A 19889-nucleotide genomic window follows, 5' to 3' on the forward strand; every position below is an offset into this window, starting at 1 on the left:
ATTTTACAATTGTGCTTCTTGTGTATTGGTCCTTATCAAAGTTGAGGCAGTTGAATTCTTTCTTTATATTGTCTGTTCTGAAATTTTGATCTCATTGTCGAAAGTGTCATTTTAACGATTCAAATGTGCTGGTACTAAACCCGATAATTTAGCAACATTTGGACTGGCCTCTGTTATCTCAAACTTGTTAGTGTTAGTAATAGTAATTAAAAAGGCTGACTTTTATATGTTGCGATTCGATGAAGGGGGAGGGGCTTCGGGGCGGCACACGTCGTCCCCTCATCCCGGGCCAAATGAGCGTTCCTTATTTTATTTTTGAAAAGTTGGCAGCTATGCGAATGATATTTGAAGGACAAGTTTGTGCTTCAAAGTCCTGCCTATACATCCTACTACTGAATTAGTTATGCCACCTTTATGTAACCTATTCATTATTAGTATTAGTCCTCCAAAGAAATGGTTACATACGCACTCCCAAGAATTTAAGAACCAAAAGAGTAGATGGTTTGATGTCACGACTTTTCTTCCCTATAGGGAATGAGATAAGCTGAAGAGTAGTGTCCCTTGATTGGACGTCACCGGTGGAGTAGTTAATTGTAAACAAACCAACTACAAGCCAAGCGCTCCAAATAAAAAATGTATTATTCATATTTCTGTAAATCATAAACAACGTTATGCATTTTTGTTCAGAAATATGAATAATAAATTTTGTATTTGGAGCGCTTGGCTTGCAGTTGGTTTGTTTACAAGTAACTACTCCACCGGTGACGTCCAATCAAGGGACGCTACTCTCACTCCCTATTGATGACACCTTAGATGTTAGAAAACACCTAAAACTAAAAATCATGCTACAAAACAAGATAATGTTCTTATCACCCGTGCGGCTATGTGGTCTTGTGGTATTTCACTCGCTTTCGGATCGGAAGGTCCTGGGTTCAAGCCTTGCTAGGCGCATAGTTGAGTCCCGGGAAAAGACTCTTTACTTACATTCTCTCACCGTACTCAGATATAAAACAAAGTAAACGACGTATTGGCCTTCAAGTAAACATGAAAAGGATATATTATTATTACATTGGCGTAGTTAAAGCATTAAAGGAAAAAATCTTTGTGTTTGTGTGTGTGTGTGTGTGTGTGTATGTGTTTGTTGTTTGCGTGAAAGGGAAGGGAAAGAGGGAGAGAGAGAGAGAGAGAGAGAGAGAGGGGGGGGAGGGAGAGAAAGAGAGATATGAAGCAAAGAGTCAATTTTACTCCCTTTAATTTAATACACACATTGACTCATCTAGGCATCTCTAGATTTTTATATTTCTGAACACGGTTTTGAAAAATCACTGAACGGTATTTTTTTTATATTTCTCAATTAAGATTCATAAAATTTTGACAGTCTATGTAGACTATAAGGATTTGTTTTATCTGTGTTTTGAATTTGAAAGAAATTTGAAAGAAATCCAATCTGGGTGGGGTTCTTCCCTTAGTGGCCAGGGAGGTACTTACTGTGTCTTCTATCCCCCATATGTTTTCCAACTTGTTTTCTGTCTGTCTTGGAATGAAATTACTTGGTTTTGTCCAGGCAGTGGCCGGATACCCTGGCTGAGAGGGAAACAGTCAAATGTATGGTTAGTTTTGGGATATGATATTTTTTCCTTGTAAATCATCTCTCTGTGTCAATCAATGTATTGTTATTTTGTATTTTACATATGATTTGTAAACATTTGAGTGTATTCCTCTTAGTGGGATCTTGTTCTGTTGTCTGGGTGAGACTTTTGGTGATCTCAAACTAAGTACTTTGACAGTGTGCTCTTGGATTCTACATCTGTTTCTAATTTGAACCAATTCCCCTGTGTCTTACCTTTTCTTGGGTGCTTTTATCGTAATTCTAGAACTTTTTACTATCCTATTTTCTTCCTTTTTACTGCCGCTGATATGACCTTAATGTGTTGCAAGCGCCGTAAAACCCTTAAAAACAAACAAACAAACAAACAAACAAACAATGAAGAGTCTCAGAGATGCAAGCAAATAAAGAGCGCTTTGTTTGTGTGACCACCTGATATATGGTTATTCTCGAACAGAAAGTAAAGAAGACAATGAGTTTTGTTCATAATTTTCTTGTTTTTTTATGATGACTATTATTGATCAAGATTGTTATATTGTTTGTAAAACGGGGATAGGTGATTTTGAAATCTGATGCTAAGTGTAGTTTGTTTGTTTTATTTTGGTTTTAAATTTAGCTTTTTTTAAATTTGGTTGTTTGTTGGTTTGTTTGTTTTTAGTCTATGAAAAGCCTTGCTTTACCTTAATTTTTTGTTTGTTTTGGTGCTAAATTGTTCCTAGATATGTCCAATTTTTATTTTGTAAAGCATGACACACAAAATCTGGATGAATTTCCCCATAATCTCAGTTACAAAGCAAAATGAACAAAACATTTCGTACAAATACATACGTGGTGTCGTGTGATGACCGAAGGCTTCTGGTTCGACGCTTAGCTTAACTATACTCTTCTTGATCTCTTAAGCTAAAGAGTAAGAGGCAATATTTCCCCTCTTGTTTCTTATTCGCGTTCGCTCAGGTTGTATACTCTCCACCAGATGTGCCGGTATGGTGTCCTTGGGAGGTTCTCCAGGCTCCCGTGGAGCTGACTCCTCAGGCTATCGGTGGCCAGTATTTTTCTTCTAAGGGCAGAGAGGGTTGGGTAATTCTGTAGGATGTTTTCAACTGTCATACTTCCTTTTCCACAGGGGGACTGACTTGTAGTTGTAGTTGTAGTTCCCACCTTGAATTTGGTATGGAGGTGGGGGTTTAACTCACTCAATCCTAGAGATTTTTGCTACTTTTCAAAATGGGGGGAAAATGTATTTAAAATGATCATGTATATAGAGAGGTTTTTTTTCAACTACCTTTAACATGCAAAAACTAAAAACATTAGCTTTGATATTACGCTTATAATTTGTCTCAGAAAAAGTGTAATAGATAGGAACTTTAAAAACTACGGATATAGTCGGTGTTAGGGTTGAGTGAGTTAATCTATTATGACCAGTTCGCTTCCTTGTCTGGTCAACTGATAAAATAGGGTCACTTTTGTTGTATATAGTTCGAATGCTGCTCTTGTTTCAAATTCCCTTTATTATTATTGAATGGCCATAGTGTTAATGGTAAATACGGGTGGCCATAGTGTTAATGGTAAATACGGGAGGCCAAAGTGTTAATGGTCAATACGGGTGGCCATAGTGTTAATGGTAAATACGGGAGGCCATAGTGTTAATGGTCAATACGGGTGGACATAGTGTTAATGGTAAATACGGGAGGCAGCTTATTAAACTTTTAATTAAAAATTGATTTTTAAAATTTGATCTTTGGAGGTCAACTTTTAATTTTACTTGTTTTGTTTTTTTAAACTTATTCTTTTTTAAATTGTTACATGCGTTGCTGATTGAAAATAAAAGACATTAAAAGACTTAATCACGACTGTTGCTTGCTTCGTTTGCATTGATTATTTATAATTTGTTTTTTTTTCTGAATTTTATTCAACCCAATATCGGAACTATCCCATGTGCGTCTTACAGATTTGTTAACATGTTTGTCTTGTTCCATACAGAATACAGAAAAGAGCGTATAGCATTAATTTGCTCGCTAATTGAACATTCGCGGGGACAGCCTCTGTTTGATCCCCTAAGTAGTTGTGAGAAGAGAGTTTGTACGATAGGTACTAAGCTTGAAAGCCATATTTTGTGTCGCTGGATGACTCAGTGGCTAGTTCGACTGCTCGCTGATCTCTCTCTCTCTCTCTCTCTCTCTCTCTCTCTCCCTCTCTCTCTCCCTCTCTCTCTCACTCTCTCTCTCCCTCTCTCTCTCTCTCTCTTCTCTCTCTCTCTCTCTCTCTCTCTCTCTCTCTCTCTCTCTCTCTCAGCCAGGCGGTTGGGTGGGGTTCCTGACCTCCCATAATAGACAGGGAGGTACTTACCGTATCTTTTATCCCCCTATATGTTTTCCAACATGATTTCTGTCTTTATCTTGGAATGAGATTACTTGGTTTTGTCCTGGTCTTGGCTGGGAGGGAAACAGTCAAATGGATGGATTGATGTTTGGGAGATTATTTTTTTCTCCTCTTGTAAATCATCTCTCTTTTATGCATTGTATTATTATTTACTGGGTGGGGTTCCTGACTTCCCATAGTGGGCACTTCCTGTGTCTTCTATCCCCTTATAGATTTTCCAACAATCTCTCTGTCTTTGTCTTGGGATGAGATTACTTGGTTTTGTCCTGGCCTTGGCCAGATTATTATTTACTGGGTGGGGTTCCTGACTTCCCATAGTGGGCACTTACTGTGTCTTCTATCCCCTTATAGATTTTCCAACAATCTTTCTGTCTTTGTCTTGGGATGAGATTACTTGGTTTTGTCCTGGCCTTGGCCAGATACCCGAGGGAAACCGTCAAATGTATAGTTAGAATTTTGAGAGATGATATTTTCTTGTCTTGTAAATTATATCCCCGTTATGCACTGTATTATGCTAAGTTTACATATTATATATGATTTGTAAACAGTTTAAGTGCATTCTTCTAAGTGGGACCTGTGCTTGTGTCTGGATGAGACTTTTAGGTCATCTTAAACTAAGTATAGTGATATATAGTGATAGTGTGCTCTTAGAATCTCCATGTGTCCTATTTGAACCAATTCCCCTTTGTCTTACTTTTTCTTGGGTACTTAAATTGTAATTTTAGAACATTTTACTGTATCATTTTCTTCCTTTATAGTGGCGCTGATATGACCTAAGTGTATTGCATACGCCGTAAAACCTTTAAAAATAAAACCAACAATCAGCCAGGCGGAGGGTGCCGTATCAATTTGATCCCAAAGTGCGATTTTAGTTTATTTTTTGTTTGCATCTGGCACTCCATACCTTATATTCTCATCTTTTGATGAAGAGAAGCTTTGTACGAAATATTATCGTATGCTCTACACACGATCATTTTAAAGGCGCTTTTGCATTACACTCCTACCGCTTTTGTTAGCCACTGAAACAGGATCAAGTTACTTCTAATTTGATCAAATGTAATTTCTCACATTACTGTAAGCCTTTGCACAGTTCTGAGATTCATTTGTATTTCATTTTGCTTTAATTATATAAGTGATTTAACCGTAAATATCAAATGTCGGGGATATGGTTTGCGATGAACCCAAATTATATATATGTTCCAATATTGACGCTTTCTTTCAACAACACAGATATAACTCGACAATTTTGGGTGTATGACTTCCCACAACCAAATTACATAACCACGTGATTTGCATCCACTTTCTGTACAGTATTATGCACTGCATTGGATTTTCCTAGACAAGAAACACACTGTTCAAAGACCATAATAATACGTAATGACTTTGGAGAGATTTTACAAGGAATAAAAATTAATCGTCACAAAATGTACGTAAATCTCAGGGTCCAGGTGAAATCAAATTATTGTTCCATGCGAAACGCAACGGGGTCTCATTATCACTAGGAAAATATCGGTGGTCGGCGGATCAAACCTCTGAAGTCCCCATTTTCACGATCGGCAGATCAAAACTCTGAAGTATACATACAAATTTTGATGACATCAGATGTCTGATCCGCCTAAAATTAAATAAAACATGGTGCGCAAAGTACGTATGTTAGACCTAGAGTTTTGTTCCGCCGATTGTGAAAATTGGGACTTCAGAGTTTTGATCCGCCGACCATCGATTGTACAAAGTATAATAGATTAACAGGAAAGCCAAGGATCCCTTGAAGACTCCACCGTCTAAGAAAGGGCTGATGTAAACACAACCTAGAATATGGAAATTCCACTCACCTTTAAATCTGTTGTATGGGACTTAGAGATTATAGACTGTCTAATACTAATACCATTTCCGTGTAAACCACTTCTCTGTATTAAGCTGATCAACAAAAGTGAATGTAACGGCTTTAAAAAAAAAAGAACAAAATGCCAAACACGGAACGTTTCGTAGCATTTGTCCTTTCCAACTGCTTGGCGCTCCTTTTCTGAAACCGGATGCAAGACCGAATTTTACACCAAGGTCCAGGTCCGCAAGGTGAAGGTGGTCACTAACTGACCGGTAAAGTCGATCGATAATAACATCCTGTCTACTGTAAAGTCAATGAACAAGCATCTTCGAATCCACGACCAGTTGCTTTCGGTGTGAAATTCATTAAAGATTTTTTTCATTCAATTCTTTATCGTTGAAAATGCTGCTGGTTTCACATCTCTCCTTAAATCTTTATGAAATACGCGATTATTTAAGTTGATATGCATCACTTTCGGTACTGCATTAATATTCCAAATGTCTCAGATTTGATTTCGCCAAGATTCTGTCTGAAGACTTTTGTTGAGAGGGAAGCATTCAGATGGATATAATGTTTATGAGATATTTTACCCTTATAAAATTTCTCTCCTCTATAATATGACAGTGACAGACATGTCAATATTGGTTGTAAATATTGTAATACTTATTTTGTACCATTTTTTATAAATCTCTCTTCGTGTAATTTTTTTTCCAAAGCCAGAGTGGAATTTTTAGCTGGTTTCAGGCTAATCTAGCACAGTGAAAATTAACGAGTCTGATTAACCAGTTAACTGCTGTACTCTAGAAAGAAAGACACGTATTTGAAAATCTGACCAGAAAACGCGCTCTTCAAATATCGATCGATTTAAACGACCCTCACTCATAATTGCAGGCATATTTGCTTTTCCGGCAACAAACAACTGAAATACCTCTCAAAATCCTCAAGAGTGCTTTTGCTGAGACGAAGGCTATTTAAATCGATCGATATTTGAAGGACGAGTTTTCTGGCAAAATGTTGACATACTTGTCTTTCCAGAATACTATAGTGAACTGATTAAAATATTTTATGAATATGCTTATTATAATTTATTTATTTATTTTATGTTGTAAAACTCATTGACTATCCAAATCGTTTGCATTAGGATCCCTGTTACGCACAAAAATGCTCTTTTTATATGTTTAATCTTCCTCAATCATGGGCTTCTGCAAGACTCGAACTTGGACTTTTAAAACTTTGAATCATTCTCAACAATGGGCCTCTGCCGACGTGTACTTTATTTTCAGGTCTGATAATCCAAAGAGTTATGGGCTAAATGTAATGAGAATACCCTCAAACCACCACAAAATAGTGTTCAATACAACAATGTTAAAACAAGCCCATAATTGCGTCCGGCTATCTGACCTGCATATGTGTGCACGTTGGCTAACCAAAACAAAAACAAAATGCGCCTTAAAATTTTGAATTCTCCCCAATCATGGGCCTCTGTCATACCCAAAAATGCACTTTTATAACTTTGAATCGTTCTCAGCAATGGGCCTCTGTCGACGTATTCATATATGCAGGTCTGACATCCGAACCCGCTTATGGGCCTAGTTTAAAATTGTCATTTAAATTATTTTTTTTAGATTTCCATTACAACAATGAGCCCATAAGGAATCGGATTATCAGACCTGTAAGTAAGTGCACGTCGGCCTCTGCCATACCCGAAAATGCACATCTGAAGCATAGAATTTTCCTCAATCATCGGCCTCTGTCAACCCGAAAATTCACTCTTTAAAATTTGAATTTATCCTATTATCTCAATCACCCAGACTCCTTGGCACGAGTGCTACACCGGAAATCGAAAGTAGAGAACAAGAGGGATCGTCTCCGATACAATGTGGAAGGGAGACAGGTACCTACTGACAGCACGTTGACCGTTTCTCCAGACATCATGACATGTGATCAGTGTGGCAAATCCTACAACCGCAAAGGGGATCTGACGAGACACAAGTGGAAGTGCCAGAATCTTCGAATTTTGACTTGCGAGTTCTGCTCGGCTGTGTTCTACCGGAGAGACCACCTGACGAAGCATGTGCAGAGGCACTTGATACACATGCCCTAGATAAATCGAGGGTAGGGTGCATAACTATTTTAAGTCGAGTTACGATAGTTTTGCACTGAGAGATATGCTGTGCGCTGAAATGCTGCGCACCTTGTGTCAAATCGACATTCCTATCGCATTAAAAGCATAAAAATTGATTCAAATTTGAAGAAATATCTTAACTAAACGGTTACACATTTGTGGAAATAAGACTATTGTAACTTGACTTAAGATACTCACAACAATTTTTTCTTTTCCCTTTAAATTTATGTAACGTAAGTAAGAGTAACGATAAACTTTTTGCCAAATAAGTATCAAACTGTTGTTAAACATAAAATTGTTTGTTTGTAAAGACTTACGATAGTATCTTTATTGCCAAATTGATAAAAAAATTGCCAAAATATCAAACTGTTGTTAAACATAAAATTGTTTGTTTGTAAAGAGTTACGATAGTATCTTTGCCAAATAAGTATCAAACTGTTTAACATAAAACTGTTTGTTTATTTATAGGCTGGAAACGATGCTTTGGATCAAAATATATAGCCTGAGATTTTGTAGGATGAATACGGCGATATAAATGCTGATGGTACTTCGGAGAGGTTAGTGAGTGGACATTTTCAATCAGAAGAAAATTTTGGTATAGTTTTGAATGTGTTCGTATCTAATATGAAATAATTTACTGAAAATTAAGATAAAGATTTACTTATTTTGGGAGTATTTTCTTTTCTTGATAGTGGTATCTTTAGATGTGTGTGTGTGTGTGTGTGTGTGTGTGTGTGTGTGTGGCGGGGGGGGGGGGGGGTAAAAACAAAGGCGTTTGCAAAAGCGAAAAGGAGGGACGGGGGGGGGGGGGGGGGGGTGATAGGAAAATAATGTATGTGTCAGTGAGAAAGTGAGAGAGGACTGACATACAAACGGTTGTCTTCCTTGATTTACTTGTTCTTTATGTCTGTCCTCTACTCTGTGTGTGTCTGTGTGTGTGTGTGTGTGTGGCGGGGGAGGGGGGGGGGGGGGGGGTAAAAACAAAGGTGTTTGCAAAAGCGAACAGGAGGAACGGGGGGGGGGGGGGGGGGGGGGGGGGGTGTGATAGGAAAATAATGTATGTGTCAGTGAGAAAGTGAGAGAGGACTGACATAAAGAACTGTGTACTGATAATATAACAAACGGTTGTCTTCCTTGATTTGTTCTTCAGGTCTGTCCTCTACTCTATGTGTAGTGTGTGTGTGTGTGTGTGGTGTGTTTGTGTTTGTTTGTGTGTGTGTGTGGTGTGTGTGTGTTTGTGTTTGTGTCTGTGAAACAGTGTCACACAAAGTAGACAGAAAAATACGAGAAAAAAATCCAGCTGCCGTGACAGGGGATCGAACCTCAGACCTCCTGATTACAGATGAAATGTGTTACCAAAACACCGCATAACGTCTTTTTCTCTATGATAATTATTAAGATTGTATTATAGAAAATCCAAGTTGTGGTTTTATTATGAAAATTGTAACGAATGTAGTAATGTTATTATTTCGTAAGTCGTAATAATAATCATCATCATCATAATAAGACTATTGATAATGATAATGATAATAAATGATGATGATGGTAATAATAATAATAATGGTGATAATAATAGAAATAATAATAATAATAATAACAATAATAATAATATAATATAATAATAATAATAATAATAATAATAATAATAATATAATAATAATAATAATAATAATAATAATAATAATAATAATGATAATAGTAATGATAATAATAATAATAATAATAATAATAATAATAATAATAATAATAATAATAATAATAATAATAATAATAATAATAATAATAATGATAATAGTAATAATGATAATAGTAATAATAATAATAATAATAATAATAATAATAATAATAATAATAATAATAATAATAATAATAATAATAATAATAATGCCTGATTTATTCCAGTCTTCCCTTGGAATAGTCCATATGGACAAACTTCCCCTTGGGGATGAATAAAGGGAATTTTTAATAAATTATTATTATTATTATTATTATTATTATTATTATTATTATTATTATTATTATTATTATTATTAGTATTATTATTATTATTATTATTATTATTATTAATAACAATAAAAATAACAATGACAATAATAATAATAATAATAATAATAATAATAATAATAATAATAATAATAATAATAATAATAATAATGATGATGATAAAAAAAAATTAATTAATAAATAAAATAAATAAATATGAAATGAAATGAATGAATAAATAAAAAATAATAGAAGATGTTTGCGTGTTTTCTTCCCGTGGTGATTCGTGTCTATGATTATTTTACAATTGGGAACAAAATTGTGATGTTTTAAAACTTGTTCCAATCTCATTGGAAGTGTAAAATCACTCTTCCGGAGGACAGAATACATACCTTGTGTATTTGATCTTCTGGTCTCAGAGTGATATCATCTTGTTTTCTTGTCTAAATATAAAATAAAAAAGAAAAAGAAAATTCCCTTTATTCATCCCATAGAGGAAATTTGTCTCCAAGGGAAGACTGGAATAACCCAGAGTTAGCCGCAGTGCAGCGCCTCAAATTGAGCTAGGGCGAGGTGACTTGCTCAAGGCAACACAGCGCAGCGGCGGGTGATCGAACTCGGTACCTTTCGGGCTCGAAGCAATGACCAGACCGCTGAGCCACGCTATGCTGGTCGTCAATTAAGACTATCCATTCTCGCTCTTTTACTTTGACGTCCCGTCATCCTGACAATCTATTAAAATTGTTTTACCACCTTATGATTCAATATGTCACCTATTCTTTATTTTTATCAGTTTTTCGAAGGTCTAGTAACATACACACTTCCCATGAGTTTGGAACAGGAAGAATAGAAGTTGTGACGTCACGACTAATCTGCCTTAATAATATTAATATTATTACTTTTCTTTTCCCCCAAGTGTTTATTTGAATTGGTTACTTATTGACAATTGTATTTATAAGTTTATTTCAAAGCTAATTTTTTTTTTGATGAGTTTTTCTTCGTTTTTTTTTATAATTGCTATTATTATTATTATTATTATTATTATTATTATTATTATTATTATTATTATTATTATTATTATTATTATTATTATTATTATTATTAATATTAATGTTATTATTATTATTATTATTATTATTATTATTATTATTATTATTATTATTATTATTATTATTATTAATATTATTATTATTAATATTAATGTTATTATTATTATTATTATTATTATTATTATTATTATTATTATTATTATTATTATTATTAGTGTTTGTTTTGTTTTTTTCGTTTTTTTTAAAAAGTTACTTAATCATTTGCCGTGTTGTATTTTAGAGACTAATGTCTTGATTCAATTATACTCGATTTCCAAACTGTTATTTTATCTACACATGATTGCCATCGTGATGCATGTATCTATGTATAATAATAATAATAAATCTCCGATATACTATACAGTACTCGCTGTTTGTTTTTGTTTGTTTTTATAACGGTTTTACGGCGCTTGCAACACATTTAGGTCATATCAGCGCCAGTAAAAAGGAAGAAAATGGGATAGTAAAAAGAGCTAGAATTACAATTAAAGCATCCAAGAAAAGGTAAGACAAAGGGGAATGGGAACAAATAGGAAACAGATGTCCATTCCAAGAGCACACTATCAAAGTACTTAGTTTGAGATCTCCTAAAAGTCTCATCCATACACAAGCACAGGTCCCCACTAAGAGGAATACACTCAAATGTCAGTACTCGCTGGAATCTGGAACTAGAACCCTCTCTGGAGAAGTCAAAAAGCGTGCTAAGATCCGAGCGTGCTGACACCCGATGCTCGCCGGAGTTTATGGCTTGTATTCATCATCATCATCATCATCATCATTGCCTTTTTCACCCTGGGTCAGGGTATAGATAGTATGCGCTTGGCTAAGAAGCTCATAACATTGCCATCCGGATGTATAACGGACCAACACACAAAACTGTGTGTATCTATGAACGTTTATAGTCAGGTTAATACAGTTCAGTGAACATTACTCATAAACGCGGATGGCAAAAAACAATAACAAAGACATGAGTGACGTCATCTTCGAACTATCTATAGGCCACAGACAAACAGCTTTCATCCTTCTCTATCCTGAGCTAACTTTTTCTTTTTTTTCTTTTTTTTTTTTTTAAAATCTCGTTCCATGTCTTATCACTTCTCTGAATATTATCAGCTTATTTAATTCTTCTCCATGTTCCCCTTGGCCTTCCCCTTGATCTTCTGCTCTGAGAGTTCCTACAGTCCAATACTTTCTTTGCTATGACATATTATTACATAGATAAAACTCGGTCACCCAGCTCCAGCGTGTCGTATTACAGAGAGTTTCTAGAATTCGGCCTGCTAGAATCCAGCAGGTACTGTATTTATTATAATAAATGATTGCCGTTATGTCGCGTTTTATATTAAATAAATTGACCAATTATTTTGTCTTTTTCTTTTGATGCATTTTTTAATGTTCTGTTCACTGCCCATTTCCAGTTTTTATGCTTGTATGTGGCGCAATATCCACTAAACGTGCTCAAAGCGCTTTACAAAGGGTCCCTGGCCAACAGCAATAAGTAGCATGTAGAACGAAACGTGACGCCTGTTGGGCGATAACAATTTTTTTTCGACTTAGACAACGCTATTGACGGCCATGTACTCATTGTACACCCGAGTACTGTGAGAGCATGTGAGTAAAGAGCCTTTTCCAAGGCTCGAACCCAGGACCTTCCAATTCGAAAGCGAGTGCCATACCACAAAGCCATAAAAGAAGACTAAGCTCACGGGGAAAGTTAATTGTAAGTTGTAATCAATAGCTCAGCCAATGGAATCATTTGATTTGTTTCCTTGATCACTTCTAACAACAACTCACTTTTTACTTTCGTTTGGTGATCATCGTCTTCTTTTGTGACATTTAAGAAGGTCACGGGTGAATCCGATTTTAAGATTTGAATTTAGTTAACGGTATGACATTCGACACGCAACTTGGTCGAAGGTTCGATTCCCTTTGTGAAAAAAACAACCCTTTACTTTAAGTATATTTTGTATTTAATGAGGAATTAAATTTAAAACTTATGAGAGTGAAATAAATTTATAAAAATATATTTTGCACAAAATATTGTCACATTCAAAATATCCATCATCGACATGGTCGTAAAAGTTGGTAGGTCACTTCCGCACGGTAATAAACACATGATACAATGTCAACTAAATAAAAACATTCAATATTTGTGACCCTTTGTCTCAAAACAGTATTAAGTTGAGATGATTAAGTTGCTGAAAATTGAATTTCTAGCCAGAAATTCCAGAAGATCTCTGTAACTCAATTTTCATAGCAATACCAAAGAAAGCAGGTGCAGTCAGATGCGAAAGTTTTAGAACTATAAGTTTAATAAGTCACATCAACAAAATACTGTTGCGTATAATTATCAACAGGCTAAGGAATAAGATTAACCCCGAAATCGCAGAAGAACAATATGGATTCCAACCTGACAGAGGGACAAGGAACGCAATATACCTCCTCCGTGTTTTAAGTGAAAGAGCTATACAGGTTCAGACCCCACTATACCTCTGTTTTGTCGACTACAAAAAAGCTTTTGATAGAGTACGCCACGAAGAAATACTAAAACAACTGCACTTCATTGGCGCTGATGAGAAAGACCTCAGACTCATGCAAACATTATACTACACCCAGCAGGCATCTATCAAAATCGGAAACTCTACAGGAAATTCCATTCCTATTAAGAAAGGAGTCCGTCAAGGGTGTGTTGCCTCACCAGATCTGTTTAATCTATACCAAGAAACAATCATGAGGGGCATAAATAATATGGAGGGAATAAAAGTAGGAGGTCACAACATAAATAATATAAGATACGCAGACGATACGGTACTCATTGCAACATCAGAAATCCAACTTCAAAAGATTGTTGACAAAGTGGTAGTAGATAGTGAAGCCAAGGGAATGGAAGTGAATATCACCAAAACAGAATGCATAGTAATACAGAAAAACCCCGAAAACAACAACACCTGCAATATAACGATTCACGGCGAGCAACTTACCAACGTAGAAAGTTTTAAATACCTAGGTTCAATAGTGACAACAGATGAAAGATGTAACCGAGACATACGAGCAAGAATAACTCAAGCCAAACAGGCCTTCATGGACCTGGGAAACATTTTGAAAAACAAACAGATGTCGTTCGGGATTAGATTCCGAGTCTTGAAGTGCTACGTGTGGCCAATCTTGTTCTACGGATGCGAAAGCTGGACTACAAATGCAGAAACACAAAAGAACATTGAAGCTTTTGAAATGTGGTGCTTGAGAAGGATGCAGAGAATATCGTATACCGCACACAAAACGAACGAAGAAGTGCTAAAACAAACATACCAACAAAGGAAACTAATGCCCTTAATAGTGGATCGACAACTATCCTTTTTCGGACACATAGTAAGGAAAGATAAGAATGAATACCTGGCAAGTTGTGGAAAAATACCTGGTAAACGCGCCCGGGGGAGACAAAGAAAAACACTCATAGACCAACTGAAGGGCTTCACCAACCTAACAATCCAAGAGCTGTTTGAAAAAGCAAGAGACAGGGAGGAATGGAGAGAGATAATTCATGCAGTATCCGAAGCCTGGACCAGGCATGGAACCTAGAAGAAGAAGAAGCCAGAAATATCGGACTTCTGTTGATTTTATCTGCTTTATAGAGGAGAATGAATATCATAATTTAGAGTGCTAAATAGACAATTATTCATATTTTTGACCAGTTTAGCTTTAATTTGACTTTATAGCATCTGGTTCATCCCGACATAATACCGTTTTGAGACGTTGGGTCACATTTAACAATAAGGAGCATCAGCAAACAGTTCATAATGGTTGACCAATAGGAATCCAGTAATGGCGCCAACCAAACATCCGGCTTGAGTGGCCACGCCCAACCAGATGAGAGCCCGTCTTCCGTGTTCCCTCATGACGCCAGCCACGCACACCTTGGCATAGATTAAAAGGAACGTCACGGCCACCCATAATGCAACCTGCGGAATAGAAGGAATGACATTGACGTCACTCAGCTACTTGTTGTTCTTTTTAGACAGCCATTTTAAGGATTAGTTCTCACTTAATTATATCAATCAGACTATAAACGTTCAATGTTAAGCCCAGTTGTATCCGGCAGGCGGATGTTGTGAGTATTTTACCTAAACGCATAGCATCAATAGAAAAAAAACAAACAATTTTTTATTTGTTTCACACGTTCCCTTTCCAGCTGTTTAATTGCGAGGGTGAATTTATCACATACCATAATTCCCCCATCTTAATGCGGCTATTTCCACCATAAAGACGCCGGAGCTTTTGCCTTTACCAATTCAGTCACTGAAGGATCAAGGATCAAGCCTGAGCCCGCTGTTGGAGGAACAATACAACCCTTCTCGATTGGAAGTGGAATCCCACAAACCTACCCTTCTGATATTGTATTGTCATAAGATGCGTAATATTTGCATAGTTCTAATTGTAACTGCCATAATCATTATTCATCTCATTTAATTAAATTTCATCTTTCTTTTTTATATCATTTTAAACAAATCGTTAATTGTTCTTCATTTTAAAGTAACTAGTAAATTCTGGGGGCCTTATTCTTCACATCTTTATTTTATGCATAGTCGAGTAGCTCTTAGTACTCATTTTAGTCCATGACATTTCGTCACATTCTCTTACCGTACTCATGTGTAAAATGAGTAACTTGTCGTTAACAACGTTGTCCAAAAAAATGTAATGTCTAAGAGGCGTCATGTCTCGTGTTGCTGTTGGTCAGGGACCGCTTGTAAAGCGCTTTGAGTGAGCACGTTTAGTGGATATTGCTCTGTATAAATGCTCTAGTGTTTTTTTTGTTTATTTTATAATATCTGGTTGTAACTATAGAAATAACCGTTTTTAATGCGAATAAAGTCTCGATGAAGACTGAGCCACGTCACTTTCATTGATTTGGTCTATTGGCGACCAGGGTAAGACTTCATGAACCGTGGAATGGGGTGCCTAAGGGTATTGGGGCTGACTAAGACCAGCCCCCAAATATGCCACCCCCACCCCCCTCCCACCAGATTGATCTAAGACCACTTTTTAAACATCTTATGCGGCTATGTATCTTGTGTTATGACACTCGCTTTCGAATAGGAAGATCCTGGGTTTGAGCGTTGCTCTGCGCACAGTTGAGTCCTTGGAAAAGGCCTTTACTCACATTCTCTCACCGTACCCGGGTGTTAAATGAGTACCTAGCCGTTATTAGCGTTGTCTCTGCATCACCATCATCATCATAACGGTTTCAGAGGTGGCTGTGGTAATGTTGAATGATAAAGCGATCACGAAAAACCTACGATCAAAACTCCTCCATCGTCTTGGCCATGAAGTGGAGGGGTTGGACTCATGGCTGCCGTGTAGATGATGTAGGCCACACCCACTTGACCTAGAACAAAAAAGAGGCTGATGATGGGAATGCTGGTTGTCATGACGAAAACCGCCAGAAAACAAGCCACTGGGTTGGTAATCTGTGCCAAGTTGGTGGCCATGTGGTAAGGGTCAAGGCCATAGGGCAAGGTCGTGTAGCTTTGGATGGAGCTTAGAAAGGTCGTTAGGGTCATGTTAATGATAACTGTTATTGTCATATGGATGGTCAGTTTCCACCTAGATATTTCTGGAAAGTGTATAAAGTCTTTTATCTTCTGACTAAATCTTCGGCATTTGGTAGTTGTTGATTTTCCGACAATTTCATCACTTCCTTTGGCTTCCGATGCTATGTCATGGCTTGATTCTTTTAGTGTGTCTTTCTCATTTGTTTCTGGCGAAACCATCTCAGATTTGCAATAAGGCAAAGAATTGAGAAGAATAAACGCAATTGCCGAACCAGCTAATATGCCGGCAATGATGAGGAAGTAGGTTTGAACGCTGAAGCCTGGCTCGCCGAACTTGGGGTAGACGATGTCCGTTGATTGGTTGTATCCTGTTCCGTTTGAGTAGGTGGCGTTTTGGGTGATTGTCTGGTGCACACAGTTGATGTCGCTAACCCCTTGACCCAGGGCTATGAAAGCAGGCAACATGCCGCTCAAACCTTCACCTAAAAAAAAAAAGATTACATTTTTTTTTTTTTTAAAGAAAGAAAGAAAAATAAACAAACAAAATAGAAATATAAAGAAACAAAAACTTATTAATGTAAAACTTCAATTTGCCACAGCCTCCAATAACTTTTATGGCGATACAATACCCGTTTAGAGCTTATAAGATTTGTAAAATCATTTTCATTATGAAAATTTTGGATGTCTAACCCCCCTCCCCATCCAGAGTTAAGATGTTCTTCACCACAAAAGTCACTTACAACGCAATCTAAATATTTAGGTCGGCGTGCATTTTTAAAAATTTTTTTTTGTTGTTTTTTTTTTTTTTTTTTGCAGGCCTGACAACCCAATTAATTTATGGGTTTAGTTGTATAGTTGAGTCCTTGGAAAAGGCTTTTTACTCACATTCTCTCATCGTACTCAGGTGTAAAATGAGTACCTGGCCGTTAATAGCGTCGTCTCTGTCGAAAATTAAACAATGTAATATATCCTAACAGGCCTCATGTCACGTTCTACATGTTAAGTGTTGCTGTTGGTCAGGGACCCCTTGTAAAGCGCTTTGAGCACGTTTAGTGGACATTGCGCTATATAAAAATATCTCAAGTTTTTTCAAGTTTTTGAGAACATAAATCACAGTCACGTGGCGACATTTAATCTCTACTTACCTACGAAGTAAGTCGCCATATAAGCAGGTTTTAGCGTGGACATGAACGCGAAGAAGGCGAGAGAACTCGTACAATCGCCCAAAGCAAAGACGAAGTTCAAGGCAAAGAGAGCCGTGCTACGCTCCTTTCCGGCCACGTGACTCGTGTGGTCCCAGTAGAATGCCATGAGGACGACAGCGATGACGTCAGACAGAATAATAACCATAGAGGTGACCTTTTCAATTTTCGATTTGGTGCCGGGGTATAGGATGGTCAGAAGAACGAAGACGAGAGGTCCTACGTTGGCAATCTAGAGATGGAGGTAATTAATAAAGAAAGAAAAATTACGTAATTAAAAATAAGTGGCGATGGTGATAGTTGTAGTAGTAGTAGTAGTAGTAGTAGTAGTAGTAGTAGTAGTAGTAGTAGTAGTAGTAGTAGTAGTAGTAGTAGTAGTAGTAGTAGTAGTAGTAGTAGTAGTAGTAGTAGTAGTAGTAGTAGTGGTAGTAGTAGTAGTAGTAGTAGTAGTAGTAGTAGTAGTAGTAGTGGTAGTAATAGTAGTAGTAGTAGTAGTAGTAGTAGTAGTAGTAGTAGTAGTAGTAGTAGTAGTAGTAGTAGTAGTAGTAGTAATTGTAGTAGTTGTTGTTATCGTTGTTGTAGGAGTAGGAAGAGTAGTAGTGGTAGTAGTGGTAGTAGTGGTAGTAGTAGTAGTAGTAGTAGTAGTAGTAGTAGTAGTAGTAGTAGTAGTAGTAGTAGTAGTAGTAGTAGTAGTAGCAGCAGTGGTATTAGTAGGAATAATCAATAGTGCAAATCAAATTTCACAGTACCTATCCCTGTCCCTTATTTTAATATGACAATATGGCAAACCACGCCATTTGCCCCAAACTTTTTGAGAATGTTTTTTTAAAATGATGGATTCATGTAATACCCAAGCAATAATAACAATGTGGTACGGAAAAGGGCATTTAAAACAAATTAACTTAGACCAAATAGTTGGCGCACATGACGAGCCAATGACGAGCCACACCCCTTTGCGTGAAACTCGACCACTCTATCGACTGAGCTGCAGAACATCAAATTTTAATTAAATTGAGCTTTTATATAGCACAATATCCACTAAATGTGCTCACAGCGCTTTACAAGGGGTCCCTGGCCAACAGCAACATTTAACATCTAGGACAGGACATGACGCCTGTTAGGCGATGTTATCACAACGCTGTTAACGACCAGGTACTCATTTTACACATGAGTACGGTGAGAGAATGTCAATAAAGAGCCTTCTCCAAGGACTAAACTATGCGCCGAGCGAGGCTCGAACCCAGGACCTTCCGATCCGAAAGCGAGTGTCATACCACTAGACCACATAGCCGCACAGATTGGAATTGGAATCTGTGAAGTTTTGTCATCGTCATACCTGACTGATAATGATGATGAAAGAGGGAAGATCCCAACCTTCAGGTAAGTTAAGCACCAGTTGTGGAAGCTCTGACCACATCGAGTTGAGATCTGCCCATGATGAAATGGCGAAGATGCAAACGAGTACGTGAACACCGAGCTTGGTGTCTCCCAGGATATGTCTGAGGTACGTCATCAGGGAACGAATAGGATGTCGGCAGCTGTAGGATGGTGGAGACGCATTTTCCTTAAGACTGGAACCTGTGAAAATTGAAATGTTGAGTAAGTACACATATGTCAAAGCAATATAATTTGAATATATACAGTCACTTTCAAAATAAGTTCAACAAGAAGAATTTAAATGAAAAGAAATCAACATATATATATATATATATCCCAGGCTTCAGGCACCCCCTACCACTCTTTACTATTACCCAATGACAATTTGCTCCTCTAAACCTGTGAGTAAAAAAATGAATTTTGCCATATTGTTTACTTGCTTTTTTCTCTCCAATATATTAAAGCTGGATGCGCATGATAAAAATCTAAAAAGTTTTAGATCTTGCTGTGCCAAGCAAAGCAGAGAAAACAAAAATTGACAGAAAAGCACACAATCTCAAATAACAGCAATACATAAATAAATCATCTTCTTTTATGTTTAATATTTTAAAAATAAGAATTGAGGTTTGTTGATTTCTTATTTTTTTTTTTTTTTTTTTTTTTTTTTTTTTTTTTTGCTTCTTTACATTGTCTATCATTCACTGTATATTGTGCTGTATCAAGCTTCGTTTATCAGATGCTGCACTTGTACAATA

General features: G+C 36.7%; 2 protein-coding genes across 3 annotated transcripts in view; one reads left to right on the forward strand and one right to left on the reverse strand.

Moving 5' to 3' along the window:
- Nucleotides 1-8644, forward strand: part of LOC144964478 (uncharacterized) — a 65529-nt gene extending 56885 nt beyond the window's left edge. Inside the window, exons 4-5 of the mRNA XM_078898836.1 lie at nucleotides 7622-7925; nucleotides 8404-8644. Of these exons, the coding sequence (XP_078754962.1) occupies nucleotides 7622-7914 (293 nt within the window). The 3' untranslated portion in view covers nucleotides 7915-7925; nucleotides 8404-8644. The remainder of the gene's footprint in view (nucleotides 1-7621; nucleotides 7926-8403) is intronic.
- A 4314-nt stretch (nucleotides 8645-12958) lies between these two features.
- Nucleotides 12959-19889, reverse strand: part of LOC144964481 (solute carrier family 52, riboflavin transporter, member 3-B-like) — a 17623-nt gene continuing 10692 nt past the window's right edge. For both annotated transcript variants that reach the window (XM_078898844.1, XM_078898845.1), the window contains exons 4-7: nucleotides 19094-19335; nucleotides 17701-17989; nucleotides 16301-17037; nucleotides 12959-14965 (exon numbers count right to left, since the gene is read on the reverse strand). In XM_078898844.1, coding sequence (XP_078754970.1) covers nucleotides 14771-14965; nucleotides 16301-17037; nucleotides 17701-17989; nucleotides 19094-19335 — 1463 coding nt within the window. In that variant the 3' untranslated portion in view covers nucleotides 12959-14770. The remainder of the gene's footprint in view (nucleotides 14966-16300; nucleotides 17038-17700; nucleotides 17990-19093; nucleotides 19336-19889) is intronic.

Source organism: Berghia stephanieae, chromosome 2, assembly GCF_034508935.2.
Source record: "Berghia stephanieae isolate SIO BIC M18660-M18661 chromosome 2, UCSD_Bste_1.3, whole genome shotgun sequence".
Lineage (NCBI taxonomy): Eukaryota > Metazoa > Mollusca > Gastropoda > Nudibranchia > Aeolidiidae > Berghia > Berghia stephanieae.